At 51.6% G+C, this 15,763-nt stretch overlaps 1 protein-coding gene across 3 annotated transcripts in view; it reads right to left on the reverse strand.

Moving 5' to 3' along the window:
• MYRFL (myelin regulatory factor like) overlaps nt 1-15,763 on the reverse strand; it is a 109,109-nt gene that overhangs the window by 35,032 nt on the left and 58,314 nt on the right. For all 3 annotated transcript variants that reach the window (XM_046678680.1, XM_046679532.1, XM_046677909.1), the window contains exons 10-13: nt 14,200-14,290; nt 7,203-7,403; nt 1,151-1,259; nt 58-167 (exon numbers count right to left, since the gene is read on the reverse strand). In XM_046678680.1, the coding sequence (XP_046534636.1) occupies nt 58-167; nt 1,151-1,259; nt 7,203-7,403; nt 14,200-14,290 (511 nt within the window). The remainder of the gene's footprint in view (nt 1-57; nt 168-1,150; nt 1,260-7,202; nt 7,404-14,199; nt 14,291-15,763) is intronic.

The raw sequence follows: 15,763 nt of genomic DNA on the forward strand, positions 1-15,763 counted from the left end.
TGGCAGGTGTCCACCGCGGGGGTAAGGCTGTAGCGGCAGAGTCTGTCTGGCAGTTACCTTGTCGACCATGAGGAAGTGCTCCAGCGTCTCTCCGTTCTCACATGTGACATCGCCAACCTCTCTGACGGCTGCAGGCAGGATCTCTCTTACCTCCTGGGCAATCATTCCTTGAAACAAAACACCCCACAGGTTTAGTCAGGAAAAGACCTTTCTGGACATACTCCTCCAATGCCTAAGCAGAATGGAAGACGGAAGCCACCCAGACCCCTTGCAAGTACCTGCTTATCCCTCCTCAGCTTTTGCTTTGATCTATGATGCTTTAGAAGCAAAAATGGAATTGTGAGCCAAGAGCCACTGTGGGATTAAAAATGCAGTGTCATTTTCCCTGAGACTCTGGGCCGCATGTCGGGAGGGCTGAGCGAACACCCTGGACTCCAGGCCGCATGTGGGGAGGGCTGAGTGAACACCCTGGACTCCAGGCCACAAGTGGGGAGAGCTTAGCGAACACCCTGGACTCCAGGCCACATGTGGGGAAGGCTGAGTGAACACCCTGGACTCCAGGCCGCATGTGGGGAGGGCTGAGCGAACACCCTGGAAACCCTGGGCGCATGTGGGGAGAGCTTAGCGAACACCCTGGAAACCCTGGGCGCATGTGGGGAGGGCTGAGCGAACACCCTGGAAACCCTGGGCGCTGGCTTCCTTTCTTTTCCTGCAGGAGAACTTTGAAGTGGTCCCTCTGTCTTTAGGATTCCTGCCTTGGGGCATGAGCACCACTTGAGCCCTTCTCTGACCTCAACCCCCCTGCCTGCCACCTTCGCGCTCCATCCACAACTGCCCAGTGCTGCCCCTCATGCAGTCCGAGCTGCCGTCTGCCCCTCAGCCCCCATCCTGGGAGCAAGGGGCCCCAAGTGAACAGAAACAGTGCATTCCAAATAGTCCCCCAGGACCTGGGGCGCAGGGGTCGGGGTGCGGGGTCAAGTGAAGACAACAGAGGAGTTTCCTTTAACTTTCCTGTTCTGGTGAGGATGGGGCTTCACAGGGCACGAGTGAGACCAACAAGATGTTGTGCAGTGCCCTAGCACGCAGGCTCCAGATAGATCGGGCTTTAGTCATCGACAATACAAAGGTAACAAGGGGATTGTGCGCGTACCTGTTTGATGCGCAGCGTTTATCCCCATGGCAGACGCAAACTCAGGTTTGTAGTCGTATTCGACAATCCTCATTTGGGCTATTCTCCTCAGCTGTTCATTTGTGTCAACCTAATTTAATTTAAAAAGAGCACATTTCACCCGCTTAGATATTCGCTGCTCAAATCAATGAGTGACCCACAGAGATCAGGAACACGGACAGTGGGACTGTCCTTTCCCCTGGCCCAAACTATTTTAAGAGAAATTTATGTCTTTCTTCTCAGATAAGCCAGAGTTCCAAGGTTCACGTCAGTCACCCCCATCCTCTGACTTACAAATGAGCCAGTTTCTCGGTCTAAACTGCAGGGCAAAGCCTGCTCCCACCTCACTTCTCTCCTGAGACGGGAACCCTCCCTCCGAGAATGGACACTGCTGCTCGGGATGGCACCACATCACTTTGAGATAAACACACAGTATAAACAAACACAGGTCAATCCTGCTCATAAATTGACAACGCAATGCTTGGTTCAAGTAACAGCCTCTGGGGCGTGGACATAGCCTCCGTCACTGAATCACAGGAGAAGACTTCCTCAAGTGGCAGATTACAGGCCCCAACCACACACCTGCTGGACCTTCGAGACCCTTCCCCTCCTACAGATGGCTCCTCCCGGACCGCCCTGCTCAGTGATGGCATCCTCCTCTGTGCTCACTGCGCCTGCAGGTTGTTAAAGGCGTTCCCAACTGTCACTGCGAAGTCCTCAGAAAAGTTTCTCTGGGTCCCAGCAAGATGACAGCAATGAAGACAACAGGATGAATTTTCCTCAAAGCTTAATGTGTTTCATTTGGATTCCCCTTGGAGTTGTGTTTCCACAAATTGATGTTATAGCAGGATCGATTTTTATTTTAAATGACCTTATTCAACAAGTAAAGGTTTGGCAGGCCTATGTAGGTTCCCTAAATTTTCTTTTAGAACTTAACTGGATTATGAAACCAGTGGTCTCCTGGCAATTGAAATTATACTGCCTGGACATGCACCCACGTGTTAGAGCAACCCCAAAATGCTTTGTTGTTGTTGTTGTAAGAAAACCCCTGCCATGGCCCTCAGCCCTCCCTGACCCACCAGTCAGGGAGCAGGAGAGCTCCTCCCACATCCTTAAAGGCTCCCCCCAACCTCCCTGTCCCTCCTCCCGACCCCACCCCGTTTGCTGGTTGTCCAAGGTTGTGGCTTGATGCTTAATTGGCTGAAGAGATGGGCTTTCCTGCGGGTGTTTGTCGGGGGGAATAATTTTGACCTCACTGGTGTTTTGTAACTCCTGTTATCCAAAGCTTGGTTCAGTTCATTCATTCCTAGTTTTATTTAACTAACAGCCACCAGTCGCTTTCAACACACCATGTGCTGCACCGAGAGCTGGGACTTCAAAAACGACGGAGTTTTGGGAGCTCGTGGTCCAGGCAGGAAGGCAGACCCACCACATATGCTCATCTGACGATGCGAGAAACCCAGGCGATGCTGGGGTATGAGCAGAGGGTCATGGCAGCACCACAGGGGTGTCTGATGTACCCTGGGGGACGGAAAGGGAGCTTCCTAGGGACAGTGGTCTCACTTCACTTCCCAAACTGCCCCGCCTTTCACGCAAGACCTTGCTCCAGCGTCTTCCCTGCCTCAGAAGCTCCTCCTTCCCGCTTGCCTGCCTCCACCTCCCCAGTTTAACGTCCCTTCCCGAGGGGCAGTTCCTGACCCCAAGCCCAGGAAGGGCCCCTCTGCCCCTGTGCTAATGGCACCTGCTCTCTTTCTTCACAGCACCAACCAAAGCATCACAGGATGACCAGTTGTGTCCCCTGTATCATCTGTCTCCCCGGAGGGTGTTCACCCCGGAGGACGAGGACGCACCGGAGGCCCTGCTTCTCTGTTTGTCACCATCCCCCGAGTCTAGGACCATTCCTGCACGTAGCAAGGGCTCCACTAATACTCGCTAAATAAACCGATCACTCTAACATGGAATTAGTCAGGGAAAGGTATGGGGGCAGGCGGTGGAGAGCGTGAGACAGGGATGCCAGGCAGAGAGAACACCGAGAGCCGGGTCCGAGGCAGCAGGTCCCTGCACGGTGTCTGCGCAGGCTCAGCAGAGTTTGGCGTTGCTGGGCTGTGAAGCCTGAGGCCAGAGCAGGGAGGGCGTGCAGGCCATGCTAGGAAGGAACAGGCACGATCTCGGTCTGCCGTGTGCACATTTTCCACCACAAGTCCCTCCGCTCAGTCGACAGTATTTAATGAGCAGCTACTGTGTGCCAGACACTGTCCCAGGCACCAGAGACTCACTGAGCAGCTCCTATCTGGACGTGAAATTGTAATAAAAGTTCCATTCCTCAGGGCAAGGCCTGGGCCTCGCTCATCTCAGGACCTGCTCGGCGCCCAGCAAAGTGTCTGGCACGTAACAGCACCCAAAACCTTCGACAAAGCAAAGGAGGAATGAGAGGACAGAGGTAGTGAGATAGCAGACCCGTCCCTGACAAACAGAATGGAGGACAGGGGCCAATCAGGAGCCAGCCTGGCCTGGCCTTGCCCCAGCCAGGCCCTGTCCAGGTCCCCGCTCCCTACACCTTTGGGAGTCCTGGCCTCCTCCTTCTTATCCCCTTGGTCCTGCGTGGCCCCCAGGGGGGCCCGGGCGGAGGCCGTGTGGGCTCCTTTGCTGCAGGTGGAAAGCAGAGGAGGGTGCACCCTCCACAGGCCGTCCAGGCGTGGAGGGAAACGACCCTGGTGTCTAAGTTGGATCCCTGAATGCATCCTCCCCAGAGACATGTTGCTACACATAGCCATGAGGTCCTATAGTATTATTACCATTGTATTTCAGGTAGATTTGGGGCCAAAGAAAATTCTGAGGGTGGCTTGGGGATCCACCACCTTCTGGGACAAACTTTCTCTAAGAAAACGCTCCTCTGATCTCTAACGCTGGCTGGTGGACGTTCCCAGAGGAAGATAAACAGCCTTCCCGCACGTCCCTGTGCCTACACTTGGCCTCTGGAGGACCCCTGAGGCCAGGGCTGCACCCCGGATCCTCCTCTAGGAAGCGCAGGCCAGCACTCGACGCCCAGCCTGCTCGTCCATGTGTGTTGAGCAGAAGCTGGAGACAGGACTCAGCATCTGATTCAATCTTGCCCACAGCAGTTCTGGAAAGTTCTGACCATGAATGCCGTCACGCTCCCTCACACCCAGGGTCTCTGCGTCATTAACTCAAGAAGCACAGGGAAGACATTCCAGGCTGTGGGACTGTGCTTTGCTCAGGGCAGGCGAGCCCCTCACCCGTCATCTCCTGCGCCCACGCTGGGACCCTCAGGGCCCCTCATCCCCTCAGGAGCAGCTTGAGCGACGCTGGCTCACCTGAGCTGAGCTGAGCGACACCTGCACCTGTGCACAGTCCTGAGGGCAGCCTCTGCTGCCTGACTTTCTCAAGCTCTCACCCTTTGTCTGTGCTCGGCACTGCTGGCGCAGCTGGGAGAGAACAGAACAGCCTCTGAGCATCTCTTCTGCATCGACTTCTCCTCAGGCTTGTACTTTTCCTCGTTTGCGGCCACTTTTCCAGCCTTCACCGCACAGCTGACCGATGCACTCGACTTCCAGCTTCCTCAAGTTTCCCTCACGCCCCTTTGGGTCCAGCATCTCCTCTCCACCCTAGTCTGGCTCATTCCCGTAGCACTTCCTCCGGTCTGTAGCCGCATCAGGAGACAGTGCTGCTGTAGGGGAAGCGAGCTGCTCCTCACCTAGGCTGGCCTCATTTTCCCGGTACTTCAGTTTCAGGGTCTCAGTCTTACCCGCTTTATCTTCTCTGTGTCTTGGATGAGTGTCCAGATGGGCACCAGAGGTCTCCCCCTGGGACTCTGAGCAGAGAGCTTGTGTGCTCAGGAACCACAAAACGACCCACACTGCTCTAAGCGAAGACACAGTGCCAGCCGAGGCAGCGCTTGCAGTCTTGTCCCCGTCACAGTGTCGGGGAACACATCTGGCCGCCACACTTTGCAACGGTCCATCCAGGAGCCATCCCTGGTCACCATGCATCCTCACAGACGAGACATCGCCGCAGTCCTCTGCTGCATCAGATCATCATCGGAAGGTCAGTGCCCAGCACACCTGGAAGAACGGCTCTCTTTTTAAAATTGGACAAACTGAGTCAGGGAGACATGAGGAGGACGTTCACACACCTGTCAGCACCATCGTCAACATTACCATCAGCTCGTTGGTCTGTAATAAATGGTGAATGGGATAGACAAGATTTCTAGAGACATATTTCATAAATGTGGATAGATAGGTTAAGAGCAAATATATTAATATGAAATAATTTAATAAATAAATTACAAATAATTTTTGCTTTTTACAAGTAAGTAATAATAATATTTATTTGTTTAGCCTTGTACCGCTAAAAAATTATTCACATCTATGAGCTTAGAACCAGCCCTCAACACGAGTAACATGAACAGGAGCATCCTGTTGAGTAAGTGGAGGCACAGATCATCTCCAGCCACACTTCCTGGGCTCGTGGTTGCCAGGACCGGGACCGAAACGCAGCCTTCCCCCTCGGACTGGGCTTCTCTTACTCTCTCCTGCTGCTGTGAGCAGGAGCGGATCCGGGAGAGCCCGGACTGGGTGGCATTTCACTTTGCGCAAAAGGCTTCCTGGAAGAGACTTGAGAAGTTCTCGGGAAGCTTGCTATTTTAGGACCAGGTGCACCATTTGAAGACGTTTGGTAAGTGACGTCCTGGGCAAAGCCTGGAGGGGGCGCAGGGCTTGCTGCCGTCCACCTCGTCGAGACAGGACTGGCCGGGACTGAGCACCACCGGCAGGGTATGGCTGAGTGGGTGTGATCTGAAACTCTCTCTGAGAGGGAGAGGCCACCGGGCAGGGCCGGGTCTGGAAATGTCTGTGAGAACTCTCCAGTCCTAAGGGTCCCATCCGGCTGGTAGGTCACAGCTCTTCTCACATGAGCCGCAGCTTCCCAGTTGGCGTAAAAGTCTAAATTACAACCATTGTCTGGAATTCTCTCAGCAAAGGAGGACTCTCCTTGGCCGGTTTAGAAAAACCAGTGCAGCTTTGCACGGGGAAAGGAATGGCCAGTGATTTATAAATTAAGTTTCCTATTAACCAAAAACAAGTAAGGAAAGGAGGTGTAAAAACATCATTCTGCCACAGCCTCAGAAACGCTTCTAGGAGGGGCCGTCCATGAGCTGGCGGGCAGGTGGCAGCGGCCGTGAAGGGACAGAGTTAAATGTGGAAGGGCTGGGACCAGGAGTGACCTGGCATCTTCGTCCTAACCCCCCGGGTGCACTTGCGACTTTCCAAGACAATTCTGGACTTATTATCTCAAGGGGTCAAAAAATATAAGAGTTGGTGGGGTCAAGCAGAGAGGTATCATTTCCTTTTTAGAGATGAAGACAGTAAATTTCAGCAAGGGCAAGCATTTCATCCAAGGTCACATTGTGGGGCAAGCCCGAAATGGAGGAGCAGCCCCCTGATTTCTGTCCTGTGATTTCCACTAGGCGGCTGCCTCTCCACAGAGGGAGGTCTGGGTAAAGCCTGGGCGATGCGGTTGACCGAGCGAGGCTGAGGAGGAGGGACTTCTCCAACTACGCCTCAGAGAAAGAGAGTGGGGAGACATGGCCGCAGGGCTGGTCCAAGGACTCGGGGAGGAAGAGGCTGGAGAGGCCCCGGACCTGCTGGGAACATGAGCAGGGAGATGGGAACCTGGAGCTGGGAAGGAAGGGCAAGCTCCAGTGGATGACAACGCATGGCAGGAAGGGCAATGGCCCAGAACATAACTCAGAGACATCCTGCTCGTGAGGCCAGTGCTGCTATCACTGTCACTGCTCCTGTCAGGCAAACCTATTCTCTTGGGTCGGAACTGCTGCACAATTTCAGCAGAGATGCCCAACGGCTCTGACACACATAACTGCTCAGCATTATGTTCGTTCGCCTCACGCCACCAGATGACACGTAGAGTCGCCCCGTGCAAGGCGTGTCAGAGGCCAGGAGCGCCCAGCATAGCTAACGCAGGTGTCAGGAGGTGCCCAAGGCGTGCCTGTGCTCACCTCCTGGACATTCTGCTTCGCCCGGCTGTCAGACGGATGCATAACTGTCCCCATCACTTTCACGTTGCCACAGACAACCAGGGCTTCGTCCGGCGCATCTGTGTTTATTCCCACTCGACCATGACAGACAACAGATTCTGGAACTTGTCCTCGCTGCCACAATGCATCACTGTCATTTTCAAACTGCCCAGGGTTAGAGGCCTGGAAAAAATACACAAATATATTACATGAAAGCGACAGTAGCAGGAATAGAGGATCGCTTTTATGCCTCGGAGCAAAGGAGAACAGAATGTTCTGGTTCACTGAGGATCACATGCTGGACGTGGCATTCTGACTTATCCATTTACCCTGTGGCCCCAGGAGAGCCGGGGCCCCCTGGCTGCTCTGCCCCCTGAGCAGGGACTCAGTGGCCATGTGGAAACCCGAGTCCCTACCGCATCTGTCTGGAACTGAGAATGTGTCAGTTACACCAGGTGGATGATAAGGAAGAAGAAGAAAACTCAAAATGACTATTTTTGCAGAGATGATAATAATAATAATTTAAAACCAGAACTTTACATCAGGATATAACATAAATTTTTTAAAGCTCAGATAAATAAAATACCTTGCATTTAGCGAGCCCTTTTATAGTTTTCAGACATGTTCCTATTTATGAATGTGTACACAATTGACAAGCAAATGACAATACAAATCTATTTAATACAGCTCAGCTATTCCATGAACCTAGACTGCACAGCAGGGGCAGTAAACACAGCCGCACTTGCTGTGTGCTAATCCACACCCCAGTCCCATGAAGTGTGTCCTCATTTTGTTGATCCTGAGGCTCTGAAAGGAGAAACAAATTGCCCAAGGCCACAAAGCTAATAATTCCTGGAGCTGGAATTTTCCTTCCTTTGATTATTAAACAATGATTCTAACTTTGCCTTTTCGTGGTGCTGCCTGGAAGCAGCCGTGGCCGAATGCAGGCTTCAAAGAAGATCCAGGCGGGACCATTAGGCTGGAAAGATTTCTGGAGATTTTACTCTTGAATACAATTCTTTGCTGGAGAATTTCCCGCTATACCACTTCCCTCCCCATCCCACCCCCGCGGCCGCTGACCATATTTCCAACTGTTTTGAAGGAGGGATCTCGGAATCCCCCAAAATCCTCACCACGACATTAGTTTTTTTTTTTTTTAATTATGACCTATTCTTCTAAATCTGATTTTGTGTGTTTCAGGCAGGTTGTCACAAATTCAGACAAACAGCAGGGACCCTGACCATCCAAAATTCGGCGTTCATGCGAAGTCTCCCCTCCCCCTTCCTGGCGCACACGAGACACTGCAAACAGCACTGACATGCACAGAGCGTCTCTGAGGAGCACTGAGCGAACCAGCCGAGCGGCTTCCTCCAGGATGGGGATTGGGGGACGCAGACACTGGGTGCTCACTATTTACTCTCTCGGTATTACTTGAATGTTTTTACCACAGGCACTTGTTACCAATTTAAAATAATTAAAAGAAACCACAAAGTTTAGTTCTTGGTTTGGGTTCAGCTAAACAACTTTAGGTGTCCTCAACTTTCCATTTCTTTTCTACCTGTCTGAACACTGAGCTGCTTGCAAGATACCAAGGACCCTTGACAGACAAAAGCAGTGGAAGGATACAAAGTAACAACCTTCAACATTATTTGGTGTGAATTCACTCCAACAAAGAGCTTTTCTGCAAGGTCCCCAGAGCCCTGGCGGTTGTGAATGGCAAACTGGCTTTGACTCAAGTCGCTTCGTAGCGAGCAATCAACTAAACCCAGAGCTGTGCCCTATAAAACGCTGATGCATTTTGCTCCACTCTGAACATAATGAGCCACTTGAAGGAAACAAAATAGGATGGTGATGGGTTTTTTTTTTCTTAACAAGCTGTGGGATAATTATGATCATGTCGGTAACTTGACCCTGGAAGAACCAGATTTAATTTTGGGGAACAATTGCAACAATCTCACCTGGCTTTCGTCAGGTGAAAACACACACCCATAAAATACATTCAAACCATTTTGGAAAGGGCCACAATCTACAATGTTCTAAATATGTAGCCCCCAGGAGGGGTCCTCATCGTGACAGGAAATGTTGGTATACAATATGTGACCTTATTTCCCTTCTCTGGTATCCAGCATCTTAAGGTGTCAAAGCAAACTGCAATGGAATCACAGAAAAACTTTCTGGAATTATGAAGTTGCATTCACATGTTGCCCAATAGTGGCTGATCGATATCAAACACCAAAATGAATTAAAGTTTCTAAAATATTTTTCTTATTTATCGTTCAGCTTCACATCTTTAGGGGAAGACCCGAACATTTTAGCCTATGCTATGACACAAACTGGCTGTGTGAGCTTGGCGCAGTCACTCAACCTCTCTGTACCAGTTCTCTCCTCCGAAGAATAGAGATAATAACGTCTTCTTTACCTACCTCACGGGGCTGTGGGAATTTACTGAAATCATGTATACATGAACACTGCAAAAATGAGGAAGAATAGCTCAAATTCATCCTCAATGCACTGTGGGGTGCACAGTGCACACCGTCCAGCCCATAATGGATTCATCTGCTCTCCTCAGCAAGGCACCTGCCAAGACGTACAATTCTGGGCAACTGGGGTCACAAAGAGACTGTGTCAGTGGCGCCCCCTGCAGGTGCTCGGAACAGGAAACAGCAATGGACAGTCACTGGAGGCCAGCTCCAAGTTTGGGACGGGAGGCTGGAACTCCTCTGCTTCTCCACTGTTTGGGCTTCTGAAGCAGCCGCCAAAGAGCATAATGGGCGAGCTTGAGCTGAGGGAGGCAGCTCGTAAGAAATCCCCTTTTGTACCTTCTGAAAGGGCTACGGAAAACGGGCCAAGAGATGCTCTCTGCCAACGCTGCTCAAGGTGTGGTCCGCAGGCCAGCAGCAGCAGCATCTCCTGGAAGTGTGTTAGAAACCCACATTCTGGGGCATTTCCTACCTACTGAATCAAAAACCGTGGTGGTGGCACCTACATATGTGAGTTTTTACAAGCTCTCCAGGGGATTCTGATTCTCACAAAGTTTAAGGACCACATGTACGTCTTTATACCAACTGGCTCCCTAAGTCACCCCTTCCAGAGCCGACAGGAGAGTCTGTGGAACCCCAGCTGCAGAGGGAGACAGACATTGCTCCACACCTGATTCCTGGGGGTAAACAAAAGTTCATCTGAACTCCAGAAGAGGGGTACATGTGTGTGTGTGGTGTGTGTGTGTGTGGTGTGTGTGTGTGTGTGTGGTGTGTGTGTGTGAGTGGTGCGTGTGTGTGTGTGTGTGGTGCGTGTGTGTGTGTGTCTGGGGTGTGTGCGTGTGTGTGGTGCGTGTGTGTGTGTGTGTGGTGCGTGTGTGTGTGTGTCTGGTGTGTGTGTGTGTGTGTGGTGTGTGTGTGTGTGTGGTGTGTGTGTGGTGTGTGTGTGTGGTGTGTGTGGTGTGTGTGTGTGTGTGGTGTGTGTGTGTGTGGTGTGTGTGTCTGGTGTGTGTGTGTGTGTGTCTGGTGTGTGTGTGTGTGTTGGGAGGAAGGAGTTTCGTGGTCAGGAACGGGCAGGAGTCAGTGGCCCTGGAGGAGGCAGCTGGCAGGGCCCTCTCCCCCGGCCCATGCGGTCCCTGCGTTGTTTCTTGTGTGTTGCGGCTGTGGTTCCCTCCTCAGGGCAGTGGGTTTGCAGGGCGGTAAAGGAGGACTTCTTGAAGACGTGCCCATTTCTGTTCTTCCAGAAAAGAAACTGGAATAATTTATTAGTTTTCAAAACTAAGAAGCCCGGGTGCACCTTTGAAAGGCAGACGAAGGAGCAGTCCCCCCTCCTGCGCTGCGGCACTCCACGCCGGCCCAGTCACGAGTTTTACAGGGAGAGCGGAGCGGGAAAGCCTCGTCACGAACGGGAGCTCTGCTGGGGGAGGCTCCCCAAACAAAGACCTGGGAATAAATCTGCTCCTGGAGGAAACCTCAATTTCCAGTGAATTGCTCAATTTACACTACAGGACTCTAATAGTTTCTAAAGCTGTTTTGATTGACAACCCAGATGAACAATTCCTGGGTCCCGCCCACTGCTCTCTCTCCTGGCAGAACTGACAGGCTGGCTCTCCTGACCCCTCCTGAGGCCTGAATGTCATTTAGCCCAACCCTCAGAGTCACCCTTAGTGACCTCTGCTCCTGGGAGGAATAGCTTGGGCATCAAAATGAATCTGGATCTGCTAAATGCAAGTTGCAGTTCTCCACTTAATGCGGTCAGGTCTGTGACATCGTTAATTGTCAAGGTCTTCTTCCTTCATTCTGGAGCTCACACTGACAGACCCAGGCCACGGCCTAAGGGGGCGCACCTGGCTTTTCTGTAGAATGCAGGCTGGTCTGCCCCCACCCAGCCCATGATGCATAGACTTGCATGGAGCCTCTAGAATCTGGGGCAGGAAACATGTTGTGTGGACCTCTCTCAAACTCACCGACTCAAACAACATCACCACTTCTGAAATTCAGCTTTTCTCTTGGTTGGTTTAAACGTTAAACAATTAAATAGATTCAACAGGCTGCCTTTCATTTTCGCTTCCGCATTTTGGGGTCAGAATGAAATAACATCAGTAAGGTATTTCCAGTCTTGGGGGGAGACGGCTTGTGTTATTACCATCCCCCTTCTTGTCGAGAGGGGCAGCCCTCGTGTTGCCAGCACACTTATAGAATAGGACATTCTCTTTAACCAAAAATTACGGCTAGAAGAAAGTGACCAAATCTGGAATACGATCACTTTTTAAAATAAAAATTCAGAGGGGCTGGCCTGGTGGCACAGTGGTTAAGTTTGCATGCTCTGCTTCAGTGGCCAGGGGTTCGCCAGTTCGAATCCTGGGCACGGGGCTGTGTACCACTTATCAGGCCACACTGTGACGGTGACCCACACGTAAAAGGGAGGAAGATGGGCATGGATGTTGGCCCAGGGCCAATCATCCTCAAAAATAATAATAAATAAAATAAAATATTCAGTGAATAACATGACACCCAATGTATACCAAGCACAATTTAATGTTGTTTAGTATTCATACTGAAAATGAGTTGTGGAGACTCTCAATTTCTCCAAGTCACCATCACGAGTTAAATCATCACTGTGCTCTGGATATGAGAGGTGCTGATTAGCGCAGTGCTGGTAACAGAATGTCAGACAGTGGGGTTCCCTCTCGCACTGCTGCTCCGAGCGCTCGCACAGCAACCACACAGGACACAGCTCTGCAGGAGCTGCCAGTGGGACATGGAGAGACCTCAACGCCAGGTAAACCACTCAGGGTATGCAGGTGACCACAGTCCTCCTGACTCGAGCATGAGTCACTCAGCTCAGAGTGGCCCTGTCGTGCTATCTGATCCGTGCTAACTCTGAAAAGAATGGCATCATCTGTCTTTATTCCTTCCTCTGAGAAACTGGAGACCATAAGCAAGCCAGTTTCCAGACTTGACTTAAATCGGATTCCTCAGTGCAGCAAAGCAATCCCAGATTACATCAGGTGAGATGTCAAGGACCACCTGGACCTTGCTGGGCGTGGACTGGAACCTCTGCCCTTGGCTCACGACCTCAGGGAGAGGCCCCCCTGCCCCAGCCTCTGCCCAGGAGGAGCCTTGTTGCCACAGGTTAGATCAGACCCTACAAACTCGCAGCCTGGGGCCGGCACGCTGGCAGGCACACAGCCCAGCCCTTACTCTGGGATGTTGGAACACATCAGCGTTTACCTCATTTCCATTATTACTTCACTGCCATTAAAACTGTAAGATTCCCACTAACAGGTGGCTTATTATTTTTAATTGGCTAAAAGAATTACAGAGAGGCCCTTTGTTTCAGAATAGCTCGAGGCAAGAAGACTTTTCCCGGATGGGCAGATCTCGTGCCCAGGCCCAAGGCGGCCCGCACATGCGAGGTGCGCCCATAGTGAAGCATCTTCCCTTCGGGACATACGTGTCCTCCCTGGGTCACTTCCAGGGCCCGTGAGGACACAGCCCATCCCAGGCTGCCGGGCCTGCAGTCACGGCTGCCTCGTGCCCCTGGCGTTCTCAGCCTGGCAGCCTGGCCTCACAGCTGCAGCAGCAGTGCTGACAGCTTGATGTTTCTGTGGCTGCCCAGACTCTGTCCACAGCTCTGACCCATCATTCATTCAGCAAACGTGCTGAGCCATTTCCATGCGCTGCGGGTGCCCAGGGGCCCCTGGGCTCACTAATCACTTTTGGGGCAGGAAGTGCCTGCCGACCACTCTCCCCACCCTGTGGCTGTAACTCGGGCCCCATCGACACGAGCTGCATGATCACGGACCAGTCTCTCACCCTCCTGAGCCTCAGTTCCTCTGGGTGTAAAGAAGGTAACACACACAGAGAACAACGTGAAATGCTGCGATGTATAAACTATATAGCCCAGCGGGGAGAAGAGAGTGTAGAAGCAGGGTTTCTCAGCCACAGCACTGTGACATTTGTGTGGATAATTCTTTGCGGGGCTGTCGTGTGCGTTGTAAGGTGTTGCGTGGCATCCGGGCCTTTACCCACTGGATGCCAGTAGCACCCCTAGTTGTGACAACCAACAGTGTTCGCAGACACTCCCAGGTGACTCTGGGGACACAAGCTCTCCTGGTTGAGAAGCACTGTGTAAAAGCTAAAGGAGCAGGATCTGCAGTTACTGTCATCATCACCATCATCATCATCATCATCACCATCATCATCATCACCATCATCATCATCATCATCACCATCATCATCATCACCATCATCATCACCATCATCATCATCACCATCATCATCATCATCATCATCATCACCATCATCATCAACATCATCATCATCATCATCATCATCATCATCATCATCATCACCATCATCATCAACATCATCATCATCATCACCATCATCATCATTGAGACACAGGAACTGATCGAGCACGTCATCAAAAACGCAAATTCCACTCACAGGGGAGAAAGGCATGAGGGGTGGCAGAAAGGTGAAAGAAACGAGCTTACCCTCACGATGATCCTCTCGGAGATGTGGGCAGACAGCACGTAGGACTGGTCCTGGCTGGCAGCATACAGCCCGACCACCAACATGAAGTATCTAGTTCAGAAACAGCAGACCAAGGCCAACACGTCAGGGAACAGACGCATAACTTATGCAACCAAATACCACTCAACAGTTAACCAACAGTGAATTCACCTCGATGACTTTTGCATTTAAAGATCGCATACTCAAAGATTTTCTCTTCTGCTCTAAGTTGCCCTTCCCGTGAATTGAGAGAGCAGCTGACTGACCCATCATTGTCCTGGGTCCACCCTTCGCCCAGTTGGAGCATCTGTGGGCTCTTCTGCAGGCCCCAAGAGCCCTCACTGGGACACTGGTGGGGCCCTGGGCTCAGCCCATCTGTGCTGACTTGGCGCAGGCCTCACTCGCTGCCTTCCTGGACGCCCCCGCACAGCATTGCTCACAAACACATGCACAACAGGAAGCCACCGTAGAGGTGCCTTTGTCCCGAGCCACTCGAGCCACATGCCCGGGGCCTTGTGGAGGGCGAGCCCCTAGGATGTGCCCAACCACACTGGTCCTTCCCATCCCGAGGTGCTCTTGGCCACGCACGCTGTGCCTTCCACATTCTCCCGTCATGACTTTAGTCAAAGGCCTGGACCCCCTTCCAATTGCTCCCCAGGCAATTTCCATCACTGTTATTTCAGTTGCTTCTTCATATGTCCCATCGATGAGACATGGTTAAGATCAGACCATTTCTTGAAAGTCAAAATAGAAACTGCCCCTCAGAGCAGCTTTTGCTCTAAGGACTACGTGAAAATACCGCGCCAGCTTCCTCTGTAACACTTTGCAAATCCTCTAGTCCCTACAGAATGAGAATTCTCCCCTGTGTCTAAGTACATCAGTAATAGTAATCATTGCCATCATTATTATTGTAACTACCATCTGCTGAGCACTCGAAATGTGTCATGCTCTGGGCCAAGCAGTTTAGCCACATTATTTTCATTCAGAACCCACAACGACCCTATTGCAGTTGGATATGGATATTGTCCCCCTCTCACAGAATGGGAAATGAGTCTCGGAGAGGTTGAGTCTGTGTCCAGGTCACCCTGCCAGTAAGTGGCAGTATCAAATATTCAAACTCAGTTCCTTCCGATTCCAAAACCTATGTTCTAAAACCGGTGGTTCTTGGGGCTGGCCTGGTGGCCAAGTGGTTAGGTTTGCGTGCTCTGCTTGGGCGGCCCAGGGTTTCACTGGTTCGGATCCTGGGCGCAGACTCAGCAGCACTCATCAGGCCATGCTGAGGTGGCGTCCCACATGTCACAACCAGAAGGACCTACAACTAGAATATTCAACTGTGTATGGGGAGCTTTGGAGAGAAAAAGAAGAAGAAAAAGAAGAAAAAAAACAAGATTGGCAACAGATGTTAGCCAGGTGCCAATCTTAAAAAAAAACCTCAGTTAAAAACAGTGGTTCTCGAACTTGAGCCATGCATCTGAGTCGCCTGGAGAGCTGGTCAAAAACAAATGGCTGGGCCCACCCCCAGAGGTTCTGATCTGCTAGGTCTTT

The sequence above is a fragment of the Equus quagga genome, chromosome 1 (assembly GCF_021613505.1).
Source record: "Equus quagga isolate Etosha38 chromosome 1, UCLA_HA_Equagga_1.0, whole genome shotgun sequence".
In the NCBI taxonomy this organism is placed as follows: domain Eukaryota; kingdom Metazoa; phylum Chordata; class Mammalia; order Perissodactyla; family Equidae; genus Equus; species Equus quagga.